The sequence below is a fragment of the Corvus kubaryi genome, unplaced genomic scaffold (genome assembly GCF_017639235.1).
Source record: "Corvus kubaryi isolate FWS band 111438036 unplaced genomic scaffold, C.kubaryi_AGA036_p1.0 split3-73, whole genome shotgun sequence".
In the NCBI taxonomy this organism is placed as follows: Eukaryota; Metazoa; Chordata; class Aves; order Passeriformes; family Corvidae; genus Corvus; species Corvus kubaryi.
Window position 1 is genome coordinate 775023 of NW_024582091.1, and position 20417 is coordinate 795439.

Genomic DNA, 20417 nt, shown 5'->3' on the forward strand with positions numbered 1-20417 from the left:
TTGCCGTGGGCAGCCGGAGCGGCTCGGCTCTCCCCCCTCTCCACTGCAATAAGAAAATTCAACATTCCAGCTGCAAAGCTGCAAGGCCAAGGTGAGATTAACCCTTTTATTGCTGTGAAGAGCTGAAAACCTGAGGGAAGAGAGAGAGAGGAGATGCTTAAAGCTGAAATTCTGTTGTGAAGCTGATATATCAGAGTATCCTGTTGTAATTCCATGAAGATATGGGGGGGGGTGGAGTGTTCAACTCGTAAGCAAAAGCACCTGCGCCGAGATAGGCAGATGCTGACACAGCTGTAATTTCATGAGAAGTTTGGACAGGGAGAGATGGACCAGATGAGGACTTTTGCTCCAAACGGGAAAGGAGAAAACCTCAGTTCCTAGAGATGAACCTGATGAGGACTTTTGCTCCAAATGGGAAAGGAGGAAACCTCAGTTCCTAGAGATGCTCCCAGAGATAGTCCTAACAATGAAGATGAGGAAGACCCTTTGCTCCCAGGGAAGGAGAAGGGCCTCTGTTTTTGTTTCTGAACGGCTCAACCTTAAAATTGTACCCCAAAAAACTTCAAGAGTGGACTCTCGAACGCAGGAAAACCAATTGCTATCTGTGTGTGACCTTGAACAAGCTGCAAGTCGGGGGAAGGGACTCACATGCAGGCAGAAAGACTCCTCTTCCTAAATGGACTGAACAATATTTGGAAGTGGGCGGCTGTCTCGTTGTGATAATGTTTTCATAGCATGAGCAAGAAGAGACTTCTCTTTCTAAATGGGCTGAACAAGGTTATTACGGCAGTGGTAAACAGACTGAACATCTTAAGGGTTGTCTTTTCACATTGGCAGTGGGAGAAGGGAGGAAGGTGGGGGGAGGAGAAGAGTTCTGAAGGTGGTATAATTTTTTTTTCTTTCCTCTTTTAGGTCTGTTAATAAACTTCTTTATATTCTTTCAAGTTTGGTGCCTGCTTTGCATTTCTCCTAATTCTTATCTCACAGAAGATAAACAGTAATGAGTATTTTGGACCAAACCACTACACCATGTCATATCCATGCATTTGAATAGGCTTCAGCATGAATTAATTATTTGTTTAAGCAAGTGAATACAAAGAAGGTCTTCAAACATATTTTCATCAGTAACACAGTGTAGAAAATACTGCCTTCTATGATAATGTACATAATTTTGCTATTCTTCCTGGTCTCGTTATTTTAAATATGAAAAAATATGGACAGCAAATAGCAGGCCACTTTTGAAAGGTAGAAAGCATTTACTTACCTGCCACAAAAATAAGTATGGAATTTAAAGGAGCATCCTTTCCTAAAGATGGGTCAAAGGAAAATACCCACAGATATTGAAGTAGTAGTTTATTTTATTTAACACTTTCCCCCCCACATTTGCATTGATATGAATTTTCACACTGTGTCACATAACAATAGTGTTTCTGTTCTAGTTCACAGATCACAGTATCTTCTCTTGGTGTTTAAATGAGAGCCACAAAATGAATTATCACTTTCTCCAAGCACTCCAAACAGCAAATTCGCTGCAGTTACCTCATGGCTTTTTGCGTGTTTGAATAACAAAACCTCATCAATTTAAGGCAGTCTGAAATTCAGTAGGATATTGCATTAGTTGTACAGAACATTAGTGTAAATAAACAGGCCACTTATACTTTGGAATCTTGTCTGTGTCAAAACATTTTTGGTAGCTTTTTCTAATAGCATTTTGGCTAGAATAAGCAATATAAATGCTGAGTGACAGAGCTCTTTAGTCTTTCATCACACCAGTGCAACTGGGACAGACTCAGGAAATTTCATTACAAATTCTAGATTCTGTTTTGGAAAAAGTAAATTGCTGGTGTTTACCAGTCACGAGGTAACATCAATGCTGATGTGTATGAAGATGGGATGACCCATGAGAATAATTAAAACACTGAAAAAGGAAATAATGTCAGTGAGGATGACTTGTCTACTAGTCGGGTGCTCATTCTTTAATATTTTCAGCAGCCTAGGCTTGTCAAGCAGACTGATTATATAGTTCAGCATTGCGTGACTTAACCTTTTGTTCTTGAGAGGTGACATTTCCTTGAAAGCAACATGAAATGAAGAATTAAAAACAAGCTGAAAACAATCTATTTTCAACTGGATAGTCAAGACAGAAAGAAAAAACAGCCCCTAAAACTACATTTATTTTAGCTTGTACTTAAGGAAACAGATACATAAAAGGTCATTCCACATATGCATCTACCAACTAAACACTGTTCCCTCACCCTTCCACCAGTTCTTGTGCTTATTTCTCTAATGGTAAATGAAAACTCTAGAAGCATCATTAAAAAAAAAGTAAAAAATTTGTCCTGGTCAGAGATCTAGCTAACTCTGTACAGCCTCACTGCCCCTTGCAAGCCTTACAAAACCCCCAAAACATGGAGAGCTGAAGAAAAGGGTAGTTGTTAATAATTTCTTTATAGGGGCGTACTTAGCGTGTTGTCCTGGAATGTAGTTGGCACAGATCCAAATATTCCTCTGATTAATTTCAAAGTTCTTTCCCACTCCAGTGCTCTAAAATTTGGGACATTTTTCTATGAAAGTAATTCTGCTTTGTACAAAATACTTAAATGAGTGGTACCACAGAGGCAGGAGCATTTTTTTTTTTTACCCAAGACCTCTGACAGCTAGATTGTAGAGCTCTTTGTGGTCTGAGTAACGTTAGTGCAAAATGAAGAAAATCTTCATCAGAGAAGATGGATGTTATCTCACAATAACTGCTCAAGGCAGCCTTTTAAAAGATAAGATTTTCCCATATATTTGGCAGATATTTGACTTGCAGCTCAATCTCCTGTATTGTAGATAAGCTGTGCCTCTGTTGCCTGTCTCTTGAGAGGTGAGACAGCACTGTCATCTCTAGTGCTCAGTTTAAGACTATCCCCAAGAATGTATCAGATATTTTATGTCTGCCAGCTTTATAACACTCCTGGGGATTCCCCAGGCTCCCCTGACTCCTCACACTGCACTGGAGGAGCATCCACTGCATAAGCATAGGCATATTTGTGCATGTTTTTCATCATCTTTCCACCTTAATAGGCATCAAAAATACCCTTTCTCTGTGTGCATCTTTGGGTCGCCCAGTGGTATGTACATACTAAACTGACCAAGGATTAGAGCAATGTATTGAAGCTATTGAAGTTTTAACAGTGTGGTATCATCAGCTCACAGATTACAACTGCCCTACCACTCTTCCAATTTTGTATTCTCAAAAACTGACTGCACAAATTATGATCTCCTTCCTTAAAAATCCCCACCAGAAGCATAACTGTTTAACTGGTACTGAAAAAATTATAACCTGCTTACTGAGACTTATCCTTGTTTTATCCCACCTTCAGCAAAATCTCTCCAGATGACTGGGGCTTGCAATAAACTATCCTGTTGTTCAACATTGAATGAAACATGGGTAATATTTCTCTCTTAAAGAGAAAGCTATTATTTCCATAAGAATGCCTGCTCATTGGGGAAGGACGTGTGGGTAGTCGCTTTGTGTTCTGAAATCTATATCCCCCTGTGCTATCAGACATTACCAAGGGCATGAATGAGCCACAGGCATCCTCTTCTGTTTGTTCTGTTTGCATGAAAGAATTGTATGGCCTAAATCTATGCAATAAGGATTCCTAAAAATAATCCATCCTTCTCTGGTTTTCTGCTGCCACTTGCAGTTGTCCATCAGAAATGAAATGTCCCAGTTCTGTGTATGCATGGATTCTGTAATGTGCTGCTGCTTCAGTTTGTGTGTTGGGCCAAAAGGTGACTAAATGGACTTGACTTACATAGAACAACAAAGCAGCTGTTGGAAAAGTTATGCCTGGTTCCCAGTTTTCAGGGCAACTTTCACCTGGGCAGGGAAAATGCCTAGATGAAATATCAGATATGTGATTCATCTCAGTGGTTCTCCCATCAATGATAGAGTGCTACTTATGTCTAGAGTCTCAGCTTCTCTAAAGTGACAAATGTATAAAAGCCTCATTTGATGTGTAATACCAAATAATATTTACACAGTGGAGACTACAGTTTCCCCCACTTATAAAGGTGATGTCTATTTTTAGCTGCTAATAAATTTGAGACTTGATTTATCAAATAGTTTCTAAAAGCAACTGTATGTCATAGCTAAACTACTAATCAATTATAAACCATTAGGTAACTTCCTGGATAGTTGAAGTAATGATTCACAACTTCTGGTACGAGTTCACAGTAGGAAAGATCTGTGACACCAGCACCATAAATGCAGCTAAACAGTTAGGATGTTTCCTTTTTTATTTTTGTTGTGGTAACTTTTATACTTAAAACATCCTTTCTCACCTTGTTAATAACTTTTGAATGGAATTTCTTTGTATATATGTGTCTCCTATACAGTAGAATAAAGCAGGCCATTGGGAGAGTTTTATTGCCAAGTCCTAACACAAAACCATGAACCTTAATTTTTAATGAAGATTAGTTTCTTTCTAACTAAGATGCACAGAAGGACTATTACTATATTTTACATGTTTAATGGATTTGCTTCTGCAGTGCAAGTACAGGCATCAAAATATTTAAAATCCACATGCTTCACATGTAAATCTTAAATACAATTCTGGAGCAGCAAGGAGAAATACCACTTGTTACTCCCTGGAATTTACCCTACATGTATTATTATTATCTCAATATCTGTGCTTTTGAACCACATATTTTTTTGACATTGTGCATTAAAAATATTTCTTGCAACAAGCTGCAATAAAAACATATTCCACAATACTCTTCTGGACTAAAACCTGCGAGGGCCCAAGACATGGCTGGCTATGTTAGTGCTGTGTGAGTGAGATGGAAGCAAGGAAGCATCCCACATCCCTACCAAAACCTTTGAGGAGTCAAGTGCTGCCCAGTGAGGTACCAGGGGCATGGTGCAGGTTGGTGCCATCAGGTCCATCCCTCTCCCTGATGGTGGGGCACTTCCATTTCTCCAGCACTGGTTTTGGTGTGCTCACTGGAGACTGTTCCTGAGAGAGGAGGGGTTTTTTTCCTCCATGTAAGTGTGCTGTTTCAGCCCAGCTGAGCTCTGCCTGGCAGGGAGCCAGCCCTGTGGAAAGAGCAGGTAGACATGTAGGATCCAAGCTGACCCATAAGGAGGACTATGACTTCTACTCAGGGGAAATAAAAGAAGAGAAATCTGTGTCAGGGACAGTGGCAGTGGTATCTGCAGTGCATAGCGTGTGTGCATGCTGACAGTCTGTCAGATGAGTGACAAGTGCGGAGAGGTCGCCAGGACCTATCTGCTAAAGGGCTTAAAATTCCCCAGCCTGAAAGCATTTGCTGTGATTTCCTGTAGCCTTGCTCTATACTGACTTTTACCTGCACCTTTTTGGTGTGTACCCTCAGGGTATCATAGTAACAAGAGTAATACCAAGGTGTCCTTTTCCCTGAGGAGCATTTATTCCTACCACTGTAGTACCATCCTCTCCAACTAGGAGACTTTGCAGTCTAGGCATTGCAAGGCCTGCCCATACATCCTTTGTATTTTAACAGACTAGTGCAGGGGGAAAAATGGAGCTGTTACTTTGTTTTGTATTTTAGAGAGTGAAAATGAAGATATTTGTTCTGCTCCAATATATATATAAACAAGCTCTAGAATTTGTATTTCCTCAAAATTTGATGAGATGCTGTAGCAGGTTGACCTTGGCTGGGTGCAAGGTGCCCACTAAGCTGCACTATCACTCCCTTTCCCAATGGGACAGGGGAGAGAATAAGATGGAGAACAACCAGCAGGTGAGATAAGACAATTTTATTACAGTGAAAGAAAGAAATGAGCAAGAGTCTGCATGCACATAAGTGAAGGGAAAAGTTAATCTCTACTCCCCATCAGTGACCGATGTTCAGACACTTCCTGGGAAGCAGGGCTTCAGCACATGTAATGGTTCCTCCAGGAGGCAAACTTTGAAGAATCACAAATGCCCCATCTTCTTCCTCTCTCCCTTAGCTTTCATATCTGAGCTGACATCATATGGTATGGAATATCCCTCTGGCTAATTTGGGTCAGCTGGCCTGGTTGTGTCCTCTCCCAGGATCTTGCCCACTCCAATCCCTTTGATGGGGGAAGGAATGTCAGAGTGCAGTAGTGAAAACGCTGGTCTGTTATCAACACCCTTCCAGCTACTAAGGCAAAGCACAGTACTGTGAGGGCCATGAACTTTACCTCAGTCAGACCCAATACAGATGCTTAAAGATAAATCATAGCAGCTCAGTTAAGATTTTGTTAGCAACTTCTTGGGCCGAATAACTCTTCACGCCTTACTCTCCCATGAGTTAAACAATTCTAACCCTGGGATGACTAGTAACTTCTGAGGAAATACCTGTCTTTAGCTGCCTTCTAAAGCTACTATGCTTCTATAAGGATTTTGGGATTTGCAGGTGGATATAAATGTACTAACTATTAAAATTTAAGATTCATTAGTACAAATAGAAATTACATATGTCAATTAAAACTATATTTGAAGGAGGATAGAGGAACTGATCCATTTTAACCTTATATTTTAGTGTGATATTTGACTGTATCAGTACATTAAATCTAATATATTAAAACTGTGGAATAACTTAGGTTGGAAGATGCCACTGTGCCATGCCAGCTAGAATGCTGTCCCAGGCACCGGGCAATCTTCTGCCCGCTCCGAGCGGGGGAGAACAAAAACTGATCGCGGCATGGGAGGGCAGGTGAAGCACCTGCTTGGGTTTGCCTTACCCATTGATGGCGGGGGTGTGCAAAGGAGGTAGGAAAGAAGCAGAGGGACTCCTTTGTGGGGGAAAAGGGTTTATTGGAGAGGAAAAATCCACAGAGAAAGGCGAAGCAACGTGCCTTGCAGGAAGTCTTGTACCGCCACCATATGAGTGTAGAAAACACACAGTAACCAATGGAACGTCAGCCAGGGGGTGTTACCAAGGCAGGGAGAAGGAATCACAGCTAATGGAAGAAGGGGTAGGCAGGGAGGAGTAACAACGGCCAATTAACTATCGAAATACATAGAACTCTCTGGAAAGATAACCTAATATGAGAAATAAGGGGAGGGGAGGTCTGAGGTCAATGGTAAGGCATGGATTTATATATTTTTCACAGCCTTTTGAATGCTCAAGGCTTTTGGGCTGTGGAAACATCAAACCAATGGATCTTTTGGTCCACTTGATCCGGCTGGCCCTGGGGTTGGTCATGGTTCACCGCAACAGGAAGATACTTCTAGAGACCATCAAGTCCAAGCCTCTGCTCAGCGCAGGCTACTTTCAAAGTTAGAGCAGATTTCTCTGGGGTTTTTCATGTGAGTTTTGAAAATCTTCAAGGATGACGGTTCCACAAGAAAATAAATCTCTGGGATGTCTTTAGCCTTTTCTTCTCTTTCTCAGGATCCCCCTACTTCTTGTCCTGACAAGGTGACCACCTTCCAAAAACTGACAGAGGACTCACAGTCATCACCCTTGGACCTCTTGGATGTATTCTGTCCAGCCTCATGGATTTGCTATTCCCAGTTAACTGAAGTGTTCCCTTCCTTAATCGTCCTGGATGTGCAGCTCAGGAGTATAATGTAGGGGCTGGGTGAACCTCTGCAAGTGCTGTAGGACATGCAGGACCTGGGCTCCAGGCAAGCAGCAAACTCCTGAGACAGCTGGTCTGGCCATCCCTTCTTCAGCACAAGATGAAGCTTGGGTTCTTACCTCTGCAGAGTCTCTGTGGAAAGTTGTGACTGACCTTTGGACTATTAGTGATCTGCCACAATTATTTCTGTGCCCATGATCCACATGATCCTATTACTCCAGAGACAGGATATCTGGCATCTAGGCTATTGCCATTAGGTAGGGAATGCCACTGCTGTTCATGGTGGTAAGAGATATAAGAAATGTTTGTGATTTCTGTTTAACACCAAAACTTGTTTCTTGGATACAATTGCACAAAAGTGAATTTGTTTATGTTGGTTGTTAAATGTGCAATGACTGTATATCTGATCACAGAACCACAGACCACAAAGGAAAAGACCTTTGAGATCACCGGGTTTGACCTATGATCTAATGCTACTTTGTCAACTAGACCATGGCACTGGGTGCCACATCCAGTCTTTTCTTAAACACCTCCAAGGATGGTGACTCCACCATCTCCCTGGGCATCCCATTCCAATGCCCAATCACCCTTTCTGTGAAGAACTTCTTCCTAATGTCCAACCTAAACTTCCCATGGTGCAGCTTAAGACAACGCCCTCTTGTCCTGTCACTGTCTGCATGGGAGAAGAGACCGACCCTCACCTGGCTACAACCTCCTTTCAGGCAGCTGTAGAGAATTGTAAGGTCTCCCCTGAGCCTCCTCCAGGCTAAGCAACCCCAGCTCCCTCATCCACTCCTCAGAGTGCCTGTGCTCCAGGTTTTTCATCAGCTTTATTGCCCTTCTCTGGACATGCTTCAGCACCTAAACATCCTTACTAAATTGGAGGCCTAGAACTGGACACAGTACTCAAGGTATGGCCTAACCAGTGCTGACAACAGGGGCAGAATGGTCAGTCCTACTGGCCATACTATTCCTGATACAAGCCAGGATGCCATTGGCCCTCTTGGCCATGTGGGCACGCTGCTGGTTCATGGTCAGTGTGCTGTCAATCAGATGATGAGATACTTAGGAATGCTTCATGTGAAAGAAAGTTGAAAATGCAATTGGTTTTGTCCTGAAGTTTATCCTCCTATTCATTTGCTTTTGGAAAAAGGAATTAAAGCATCAACAGAAAAGTCTTAGCCTCTTCCTCCCAGCAGTATTAGTCTGGGAAGGACAACATCATCATCTCTCAGATTCAGAGCACTTTGAGAGCATCATCGTTTCTCAGCTTCAGAGAACTTTGATGTTCCTTGTTCCATATTTTTGAAGGCATAGTTTTGGACAGTGGTACAATGGTGCAATGGTGCAGTTAGAGTGAAGAGTTCCAAATGCACCTGTATTTATCATGCTGTGTTTAGTTTGAGGCATCCTAAATAATTTGTGGAATCTCTTGTAAGTGCTGCCAATTACTATAATTGGACCCAGAGGTCACAAGTATATGTATCACTACAGCAAAGCCTTGTTCTGTCAGTCAAGAGTGTAAATTTCTGACAAATGAAATATATAAAAGAGTTTTTTGCTCTTGCTGATATATTATTCTCCAAGTGTCTAAATACTGAAGAGAAAGTTAGAAATAAATAGGATTTGTGGCTGTTGCCAGTACCACCACTTATTTTCCTACTATTAAGTAAGTATTAATGTCTTAAGGTATTATTTTGAATCACTTCAGAGCTAATTCCAGTCTACATAGGTCTTTTTTCCCCTTGGGCTTGGCTAGTTGCTCTATTTAGTCTGTATATTATAGCCTTGTGAAAGCGGCATGGGTTATGCTTTAGATGATAACTTTTGAAAGTTTCATGTTTATAAGTATGTGTTAATTGTAAGGCAATTATAATTAGTTCATGCTAATGCAGATTCCTGCTAATGTGTTACACTTTTCAGAGTAACATTAGCATGAATCTGCATTAGCATGAACTAATTGTAATGGTTATCATGTTTTCTTTCCTGGGTCATCAAAAAATTATCAAACCTGTGTTTCAGCTTAACTTGTCATGATGGCTGGATAGAAGGAGTAATGAAGCCAATCACAGCACAAGGAGATAAGCTATGTTATCCAGGGTTATTGTAGCACTAAACCCTCTATTCTGGAGTTATTTTCTCTTATTTAGTTTTGACTGAGATATAAAAAGTAGATAATGCAGTCAATGATTTCCTCATTACTTAAGTGTCTGTCACCTTTTGTTGAAAACTCTGCTAAGGAAATGTTGCTTCTGTTGTTGCTGTCAGTACTTCCTTTAATCACAGACAGGGTTGTGGAGAAGTTGCATTTTTTGAGATGTAATACAGTCTGAAAGAACACATATTAGTATGGATATTGTAATATTTTCAGAATATTTTTGAAATTCATCTTCTTTAACATTTCCTTTTATTCGAAATCAAAAGGACACAATATATGTCTTTAAATGTGATATGGTGTGTGATGATAAATACATTGATACAATGACAAAGTGTTTGATATATGGCAAACATGATTTATTTACTTTCATTGTAACTTCTCCTTTCCACAAAATCATCATGTTTTATTTGTGTTCTTGATAACTAATTGGGAATGGTGGCTATGGCAGAGGATGATAAAAGAAAATACTTTTACTAAAAACCCCACAAAGCAGATGAATCATTAGCAAGTTCTGTTTTGATATTAAATTAGCTTTTGGAAAAAGGAATTAAAACATCAGTGTATATGTGAAATTGGATATTGGATGTTCATCAGCATGTATGTGAAATTGGGTATTGGACAATAGTAATCTAGTAAAATCTTGAGAAAACATAATTGGACAAGTCTGGGCCATCTCATCAGAATACAATGAAATAAACTGACAAGACAGGCTTCTCACTCGCACCGCTGTGTGTGGGAAACATTTTGGCACAGGCTGCCTTTGCAGCAGGGTGCGTCTCATCAGAAGCTAAGAGGAAAGGTTGTTTCCTTGGGAGGGCAGAGGAACTGACAGCTCACAGGGAGTGATTGAAAGGTCTTGCAAAATCTCTACTATTTTCAGCAGTACCAGACAGACAAAAAATATATCAAGTCTTAATATATTCTACTTGGGCCAGCTTTGCCATTGCAAGTGGGGTCTGTGTTGCTCTGACAGAGAACACATACAGTTTTGGCGTAAGCCCTGGGAGGACAGGTGCTGCTGGTCCTGATCCACTCTTCTGCCAGAGCTAGATGTTTCAAGGACTGATTTTAGGAGTAACTTGGAACTGTTGCTGATGCTGGTGTAGGTTGTATCAATAACAGCTTCAAGTGAGACACAGAAGAGACACACTGGTAATGAGGTTATCTTTTTAGTTCTTCCAGGAACGGAAATGATAACTGGTATTTGTTGATACACTCCCTAGATACCCCTTAAAAAGCTTAACCAAATATAATTATGCTTGTGGGAGTGGTATGAAGTTCAGATTTGGCTTTGGTAGGTTGAACCAACTGCATATTGTTAGAAAGCTGAAGGCAAGCAGCCTTGATGCAGCACTTCACCACCTGGTTGCATAGAATCATCATAGAATTATAGAATAACTTGGGTTAGAAGGGACATTAAAGATCATCTGGCTCCAACCCCCTTGCCATAGGCAGGGACAGCTTCCACTGGAGTCGGTTGGGGGTCAAAGCCCCATCCAACCTGACCTTGCACACTTTCAGGGAAGGAGCATCCACAACTTGTCTGGGCAACCTGTTCCACTGCCTCGGCACCCTCTGAGTAAAGAATTTCTTCCTAATATCTAACCTAAATCTCTCCACTTTTAGTTTAAAACCATTCCCCCTTGTCCTGCATGAGCCTGTGTGCTCTGAAAGAATTATGGTAATGCTGTAGTGATAAGCCTTTGATTTATGATGGTTTGTACCACCCAACAGCTTGTGAACAGGAAACCTTGCCTACTTTTAACACCCTATCTGAAGTCAGATACCTTTACAGACCTGCCACATGAGTGGCTGCTGTGAGCAGCCAAATCCCAAATGCTTCTTTTCTGCTTAAGAAGCATCAGTGAGTAGGTTCCAGAGAGGGTCCTTCTCCTTCAGCAGTGCCAGTGGGACAGAGAAATCTAAAATCCTCAAGTATGAAGCCCAAAATAGACAGAAACAATAATACAAATGAAAACAAAAATATAATATACCCCCATTAAACACAAGAGGCAACAAAAGACATTCAGAGGAGCATGAGCACAGAATTTCCAGTGGTTTAAGATCTAGTTACAAACATTATTCCAAAACCTTTCTGTAGTAGCTGACAAAGAAATTTTTCCTAAAGCAAAAGCCCTGAGACAAATGTAAGGAAAAGTAAATACAGAGAGAGAATGTATATGATCCTTAGAATGAAAACAGTCAAAATTCATTCCATGAGGCTTGTGGGGATGGTAGGAAGGCAGCAGTGTTTAGCACAGAGCAGTGCAGGTAGCAAAGTCTAGGAAGTGCCTATCTTTTCCAAAGAAGTGTTGCAACATTTGAAAGACAAAAAGACAGGAACTCACTGGACCACACTCAAATATCTAACCTGGATTGTCTCCAGTACTGTACTGCTTCAATAGAAGATGCAAGGTGCCCTTGGTGGCTGACTCTGCCCACAGACCATTTCTTTGCAACCATCACTGTATAAGTAAAGCTCAAATTCTGAAATCTCTTTTCTCTGAAATTTTATAAATTGATGGGGATTTTCCCAGTATGTTTTTGACACATTTTCTCCCTGAATGTTACCATATTCTTGCAATCAAAATGCCTCACATGCTAGTTGTAATAGTTTTCTGGGGAGGGTGGTTTGGAGCATAGGGGGGGCTCCCAGAGGCATTCCTTGGAAATGGCTGAACATGACCACAAGGGCCACAAACAGGACCTGTGAGGCTGGCATCCCTGAAAGGGCACGTTCTGACTTTCCAGTCTTTGGGTTCACTTGATTTCTAGGATGTAAAAAGCAGAAAAATATTGTCTCATCTTGGACCTGAAAGTCAAGTTGAGCTTCTTTCCTTCTGGGAAGTTGCAAATCACAGTATAAATCCTTGTTAACTTCTGCCTTAAATTTCACTTATCAAGCACTTGAACTCCTGAGTTGGGTGTTCTGTAGATTTGGACCTGTGAAACATTCATTTTCAATTGACTTACTTTTTAGCAGAAAAAAATGTAAATGGAGAAGGAAAAACAGCATCTAGCTCACTTTGCTATGGCTATTTTAGCAGTCCAATTATAAGTGGAGTAGAAAGCAAAACATTTTTATCATTCAGTACCATAGAAAGGCCTGAGCATCTTCATGCAGCAGATCCTTTTAAGTGCGTAGATATTCATTTCACAGAGGCCTTTTTGCACACGAGAATTATTTTGCTTCACATTTCTGCTTCTCTGTAAAGTGGGGATTTTTTTAGAGGGTTTGAAGTTAGTACTTTCTAAACTTAACTTGTTTTTTTATGAATTAATTCTAGTTCTTATTATATCACTAAAAAAAAAGAAAGGTGTACTGAACTCAAAGGTCTTATCTCTCTTATTTTAAAGAAATTGAAGGAAAGTTTCCAAGCAAAACTATAAAAGTATGATCTTTATTAAACTAAAACCAGCTATGTAAGTACCCTGTGCTGCTCTGAGGAGCTTTCTAAATACATATATTATGTATAGCTACAGGTTAAAATCTGAACACTGATTATGATAGCTATACATTTATTATCTCTAAGCACAGCAACCTATAATGAAAACAGATGTAAATAGGATCAAATCAATATCCAATAACAACAATTAGTATTTTTCACTGAATTTGGGGATACTTTCAGCTTGGTATCGTAAGCAAAGACTCTGTTCCTGCTACATGTGACTGTCTAGCTGTATACTGTTGACCAAAGTTAATTTGCCTACTGCTAGGGAAACACCTTGATGTTAAGAACATACCACCTGCTGTATTATTTATACTGTGTCTGCATCTATGAGTCCATTTTTAATTTAGTATTGCATTGCCTTAACTCCCAGCTGAGAGCTTATAAAACAACTGAAGGTTAAATCATCAGTTAATATCATTGAAACCTGTTTCTCTTTTGCCTTTTTTTCTCTCCCCAGTGTGTAAATCCCTCCAGTTGCCCACATATTTTCATTTCTACAGCAGAAACCACTCCAAGTCTGCTTTGGGTAAAGATTCTCCCTCAAATTACCTGTGTAGGTAAATTTCAAACAACCAAAGGGAAAAAAAATAATCTAAGGATTTTCTGTAAAATCAGAGAAAAATCTTTGAGACTGATAGGGCATTTTAAGCAATAAACTGGGTATTACAGCATGCAAATGAATGAAAGGAAAGCAGCAGGGGAAAGCAGAGGCTTGTAGAGGGAAAGGTGACAGTTTTGCTGAGGAATTCTCCTGTCAGTTTCCCTAGGGAGGAGAGAAACAAAGTGGGGAGAAAGTGGGAGGAGAGCAGTGTGAAAAGGCTCTTGGATACCATGGAGATGGGTACAGTGTAAAAAATCTGTATACTGTAGATAAGTAAGTGGGAGGTTGATATCAAACTCCTACCAGCCAGAAACTGGCTTTGTGCAGGGTAAACATGTTAAAGGGCTGGGGAGCAGGAAGCATTGTCTAAGAGTTTGCCATACTGTTTGCCTACTTAACACTTAAGAGAGTGAAGGAAATGGACACACAAATGTTTTTTGTGTTTTTTCATGTCTGTTCTCTTATCTATATCCAGGAAGGGTAAACTTTTTTTTTTTCCCCCCATTGAAGTTGTCTTACTACTTCAGACCTGCTTTTTTTTTTTTGTCTCCTTTTAATTTCAGTTTTAATTTGATTAACTGTGAGCTCATAATAAATTCATAATGCTTCTTCATTGTTTGTGAATGTGGGGAAGAAAATGTGACAGATTCCTGTGGAACTAAATGTTACTTTATGTCTGAGTAAGACAGTATGTTTTTAAAATTCAGTCTTTGTGTTACACTGCTTTGAAAGACTGTCTTGCTCATTTTAGGATTTCTTTGTTCTCTGCTTCTAATTTTTATGCTTTCGATGCCTGTAAGACTGCTGTTATTTATATCCATGGCCATAAGGAAAATGCTATCGTTTGTACATATGACATTGTACTTCCAAGAATTATTGGATTTTTTAAAATTCTAAACTGTGAGAAACACTGTAGAATGGTGAGTGTGGTTTTTCAGAAAACAGTTATTTGTGCTATTGATTCTTCCCAAAATACAAGCTGCCTACTGCCTATGAAATGGGGTAAGGCAAGCTGATTTTTTTTTTGCTTTTTATCCACAAGCTTAGCTGTAGACTAATGCTAAAACAAGTGAATTACTTTTGTAAGAGCTTACATTTAAATGCTCCGCCTTGTGTGAAATTTAGATGAGTTGGATGGGGAGACGGTTCTCATCCCTGTCAGTTGTACCCATTGCTTTTTGTTCAGGGAGGCTTTCTGGCCACAGACTGACTCGTGAAGTAGTAATAGCAATAAATGCAGTGTTTTGCAATGGCCCTGCCTCTGCATGTGTGCATTCAGGAGGAAGCATGGTGCAGCAAGGTTCTTAGGACTTTAATTTATCATGCTGGAGGACACATAAACTGAGGTGTTCCTTGTCCTGGGCATACTGAAAGCGAGTATTGGAAAAGCCCCGTGGGGAGGAGTGGGGATGTGCCGGGCTGCTGTAGGGGCTGCGCATGTCTGGGTCTGAGCAGTCTCAGCCCTGGCTATTAATCTTGGCCAAACAGCAATAGCAGTCTTTGGGAAAAATAAAAATGTCTCTATTCCCTAAAATATTTCACTTCCTGGATTTTCAGAACTTAATGCCAGCTGTGATGGTGCTTGGGGTCTTCTTAGAGTTTGGAAGCCCAGGATTTCCTAACAGTGGTGGTGCTGGCCTGCTGTTTATAGAAACTAACTGGGTTTTTTCTTTTAAGTTTCAGACTTTAAAGGGTGCATGTTGACCTTCAAGGGTAAATTTGAAGAAGGCATCTTAGAGCATGATTTTTAATTGTTTTTTTTCTCAGAAGCAGCAACAGAAAGGCCATTTTTTGGGCTTTTTTTTTCTGTACCAGTCAAAAACTTTAAGCTACGGTTTTCTACTGATGCTGGTATCATTGTCCAGGGTGCAAATTCTAGATTTAAAAGTCAGATTAAAATGAAATATTAGTTGCTTTAAGTACAGGTTGTTGCTAGTAGGTGTCCCAAAGCTGGTTGTCTGCACCACAGTCGGTGAATTCAATATGTAAATCTGTGAAGAAGGATGAGGTCCTGCCTGCAGGAAAGGGCCAATGGTGGTGGTGAGCTTCTGCAGCATTTCTCACTGGCTGCCAGAAGCATTGCACCATGGTGGATGTGGTGAACCACAAAATTGGGATCTCCTCTGTCCCCATTCCCTTGAGTTTCCCACTCAAGCTCCTGGAGTTTTGTGGTATCCACTGGAACTGGCTGTGTGGAGGGGAAAATGCTGTGCTTCAGAACTCGGACCTGAGTGATTTACAACAAGCTGGATGCCATAACCCCAGAGCCACATGTGAAATCAGGGACAGCAGCATCACTGACTGATAACATACTATCTTTCTAAGATGAGCATATTTGATTATGGTCTTAGGTCCTTTTAGTCAACTTTTGATATTGTAATCAATGGGAGAAGGTGAAACTTACTTTACAGGCAGGTAGTAAGCAGCTAAGTTTGTAAGATTCTTCTCTGTTTGCAGTTCCTAATGAACAGGATTCACATTTAAATCACATGATAGTAAATCTGGATTCAGTTTGAGAGCGCAAGGCTTGATCAGATGCAGCAAATGCAGAATTCCAGAAATCTCTGGCTCTTCTTCATATGATAAAATATATGTATCCATTAACACCTTTCTTTGTTTCTTTGTTGACACAGGTTCTGCCTGGCATACTGCAGAAGCATTGCTGTATTTTACCTGACAGGAACACAGGTAAACTTTTTTCTTAATGAGTTAACGTTGTGATATGATTTGGAGAAACACAAACACAAATTGGATTATATAGAGAAGTCTTGTTTGCTATTTATGGTCATTGAAATGATCTTATAGGGAGTGCTAACGTGGATGTTTTGTTTAAATTACCTGCTTTCATGTAAAGATTTTATGTACTCTGTTAACATTCTGGAGGTGTCACATTGTAGAGGCTGCTCTCAGGTCTTGCTTGTAAAGTTATTTGTATGAACTTCTGAAGCATTACTATGTTGTTAATTATAAAGTTACAAACTTTGTCAAGAAAAGGGGTTTTTTAAGTCTGCAGTCTGGTCCTGGTGATTCCCAAAAGTACTAAGCATTAAGTCACACAAAGCTCTGACTGCGGATAAATGCTTGGCCTACGCTTATTTTTCAGAGTAAAGAAGTAGACTAAAGGAGTAGACAGAAGCAGTAGCACAACACTACCTTATTGTTGTGCAGGAGGAAACTTAGAGTAATGTGTTTGTGAAAGAACAAATACATTGATGAGAATGATATTGGAAGAGGAGACAGACATGATTTAATTTTACATTCTTTTATTACAGAAAAAACCAATTTAGTTTAAAATAAGTTTTAAAATCCTACAAAAATACTATAAATTGAGTGAAAGTGACTGTATATGCAATTCTGGGTATGATTTGACAGACTAATTTCAGAGAAGTAGGAGGAAAAATACAGATTTTTTTCTATAGCTTCTTAATAGAATATATGTGATTGCTTGCATCTCTTAAATCTGCATCCCCCTTTCCCCAGTAGGTACCATTAAAATAAACCAGTTTGCTCCTTGGCATGCTATTACCTGTATTTCAGGCACAGTTTGCACTAAGGGTAATTACAGAGAGAACTTGACAACTGTGTTGAACTGTAGTTGGATTTGTGGTTACCTGCCAATGTTCAAATGAAATTTAAAATCTGATTTCCATTTTAGACTGTGAACATGATAGAAATGCTCTAGTAAGATAGTTAATAACACACCCCTTGCAGCAAGAATTTCAAAGTTTGTAATTAGTGAACAAATTGCAGCCAGACTTTGGCCTTCATAATAATTTCAAGATTTACTGAAAATTGGGCTTGATATAATGACCTCACCCCAGTCTATGTGCTCCTTTGCTAACATCCTGTGATGGTTATTTTTCTCCTTTTATTTTTAATATAAGAACTTGATCCAGATTCCATTGACAACCAAACTCAACTTACATAAGTGTATCATGTAGATATCAAAGCCAGAGTTACATGAAGTGATGGCCTGGAGCTGAGCCATAAGACTGACCATTTATCTGGAGAGGTTACAATATGCCTTCACAACCAGTATCAAGAAAACCATTTATCTAAAATCTCAGCACCTTCAATAGTGCCTTCATTTGGACAAGGGAGGAGCTTGCTAATGTAAAATTTGGTTTTTAAAACTTTGAACTAAGCTCTTTGAGGAGGAAACCTATCAGGTTTTGTTATGTAACAGCTGCTGTACAACTCAAACACACTTATGTGTGAAAATATCTGCACTATTGCTTCTGTGTGACTGTTGCAGTATTTTTTTATGCTTTTTTTTATGCTTACCTTGCTTAGTGGGGAGTTGCCAGCAGGTGCAAAGTAAATGATATCTGTGTTCCATTTCCCCCCACTTCCCCCACTTACAGTGTTTAAACACTTGGCAGAGAGAAGGAGAAGGAGAGTTCAGACAACATGGGGGATTTTTCACCTCCTTTCTAGAGCAAAAGAATGACTGAATTACAGTTTGATTAATTGCATCTGTTAAAATTAAATGAAACTTTGTCTTGTCAGACCTTATGTCTAAATCAACTAGTCCAAACTAAAAAGAAGAAATTCAGTAAATTTGTGTAAATGTGGAATGTGCTATTTGCATTCAAATGTATACATCATACATAATCTTGTCCAGCCCCATTCTCAGTAAATGAGCCCAGAAGAATTACCTGATTGTGAGCTGTAAGTCTATTTGCGTTCAGCTGTTGACATTTGGAGGAACTGAGCAATGTATAGGCTTGGGTGTTGTTCCTAATAAATACAGAAGGATAAGGAGAAATGGACTAGGTGGAGGGATGGGAGAAGAGAGAGGGGAAGAACCATATAATGAGGCTCACAAAACCATTAGGGAAAAACAAGATGCTGTAGGGAGTAAGGATGAGTGAAAAGGAGAGAGGCAGTAGCAGTTTCTTAACCTACAGCTGTTCAACAGTTCAAGCGTCGGCAGCTTGGTGTTCTTGGGCTCCTCATTCAAGAGTCCCCCATGACCAGCCTCTTCCACGCTATCAGCACTGGAGCTGCACTTCAGGGAAAGAAATAAGCCCTTGGGAATGGTGGGGCCAGTGCTGCCAGGCCATCCTTTTGTCTGGCTGCCCTTCAGACCTCAGTTTGATTCTTGGGGAATATATGCAAGTAGCCTGAGAAGAAATATGTCCCTGGATTGCCTGTACTCCAGAAAACTGCACATCTCACTGTCCCTTCCTACACTGTGTAGGAGTTTGAAGTGACCGCACTTTGTCAGTATTGGTATTCTGTATTTGTAAACTGGAGAAGAAAGCTATGCATGGAAAGATAGGTACATGGGAGCAGTGATCTCCTTTCGGTGGTGATGGTGTGTTAGTACTTCCACCATGAACTGTTATTCTCAGTGCTTATAACTTAACTATAAAAATATATCCTGCAAAGAGTTTCAAAAAGGAGCATAAAAAGTGTAATTCAGCCATTCCATAGCAATGCAGTTTTGGAAGAAGATACATATTTAATGAGATTAGGTGTTTCAAAGGTTAAAGAATGATTAATCTTCAAACATGTAAAGCCTTTACAAAATCTAATTCTCGAAATAAAACACTGAATGCAGCTAGTAGGTTGCTGGCATTAAGCTCTGCTAACAGACAGTGATGTTTCATTTCTTAAGTGTTAATTTATTTTTGGCTTTCCATTAATGATATTTTCATAACTTAGTTAAAAGTTCATATAGCATGCACTGGCACAATGTGTGCTCATTATTGTGTTATACAATATACAATACAGAACCTGTATTTGTCACATACTCTATGCCTCAAGAAGCAAAAGATTGCAGACCAGACACCTTTATTCTATACTTCCATCTTATATGCCATAATTATACTGTAAGAACTGTATTGATGGCCCTGCTCAGTTTCTTTCCATCTCCTAACCAGACAGCAACAACTGGGGTGCATTAGCAGTTATAAAGTTAAATGGAAGAAAAGCAGCTACATGCTCTGTACAGGAGTTAGTAACGTGATCATAAGGGGAAACTGTGTGAACGTACTAATGATCTGGTGGGGAGAAGCTTGCTTATTTTCTTTAATTATAACCCTCTCTCTCTCCAGCTTCAGCTGGGAGAAATAACCCACCTGTTTTGATGGGCATCCACGACTCTCGTATTTCCTTTATAAATATTTCTCAGCAATGATCCATCCCATTACTGGGAAATCTTGAGCCAATTCAGAGGTCCTTCCCATTACTGGAGGATCATTTCTGTAAACCTTAGACAGATGCTAAGGCTGTCCTTCCTCCCTCCCTTAGTAAGGTTCTTGGTTATGGTAATGCATAAGAGAGCTGTTCATGCAGTATGAGCAGTGCCCTTGGTTTCTACCCTCAAAATGAAGATAGCCATTAAATGCAATATATTTTGGCATTCCTAAACAAAACAAAAAATTGAGGGGTAGGAATGCAGATTTGAAACAGAGAAGTCAATGTACCCTGCTGTGTGTTGCTTTTTATTTAAATGTATGTATTTTTAAAATTTATTTTTGTTTCCAGTCTTGCTTGAAGTAGAACTCTTCAGGCAGTACATGTGGGTTGTTTAGCCATAGAAAATTTCATGCAAATGAAAAGAGGAAATATATCTGAAAGCTTATGCCTTTGTGTATGCTGTGTTTAAGCAGT

At 39.9% G+C, this 20417-nt stretch overlaps 1 protein-coding gene across 4 annotated transcripts in view; it reads left to right on the forward strand.

The window, feature by feature from the left end:
* Positions 1-20417, forward strand: part of DLGAP2 (DLG associated protein 2) — a 458740-nt gene that overhangs the window by 65318 nt on the left and 373005 nt on the right. For all 4 annotated transcript variants that reach the window (XM_042016315.1, XM_042016316.1, XM_042016327.1 and 1 more), the window contains exon 2: positions 16430-16484. In XM_042016315.1, the coding sequence (XP_041872249.1) occupies positions 16430-16484 (55 nt within the window). The remainder of the gene's footprint in view (positions 1-16429; positions 16485-20417) is intronic.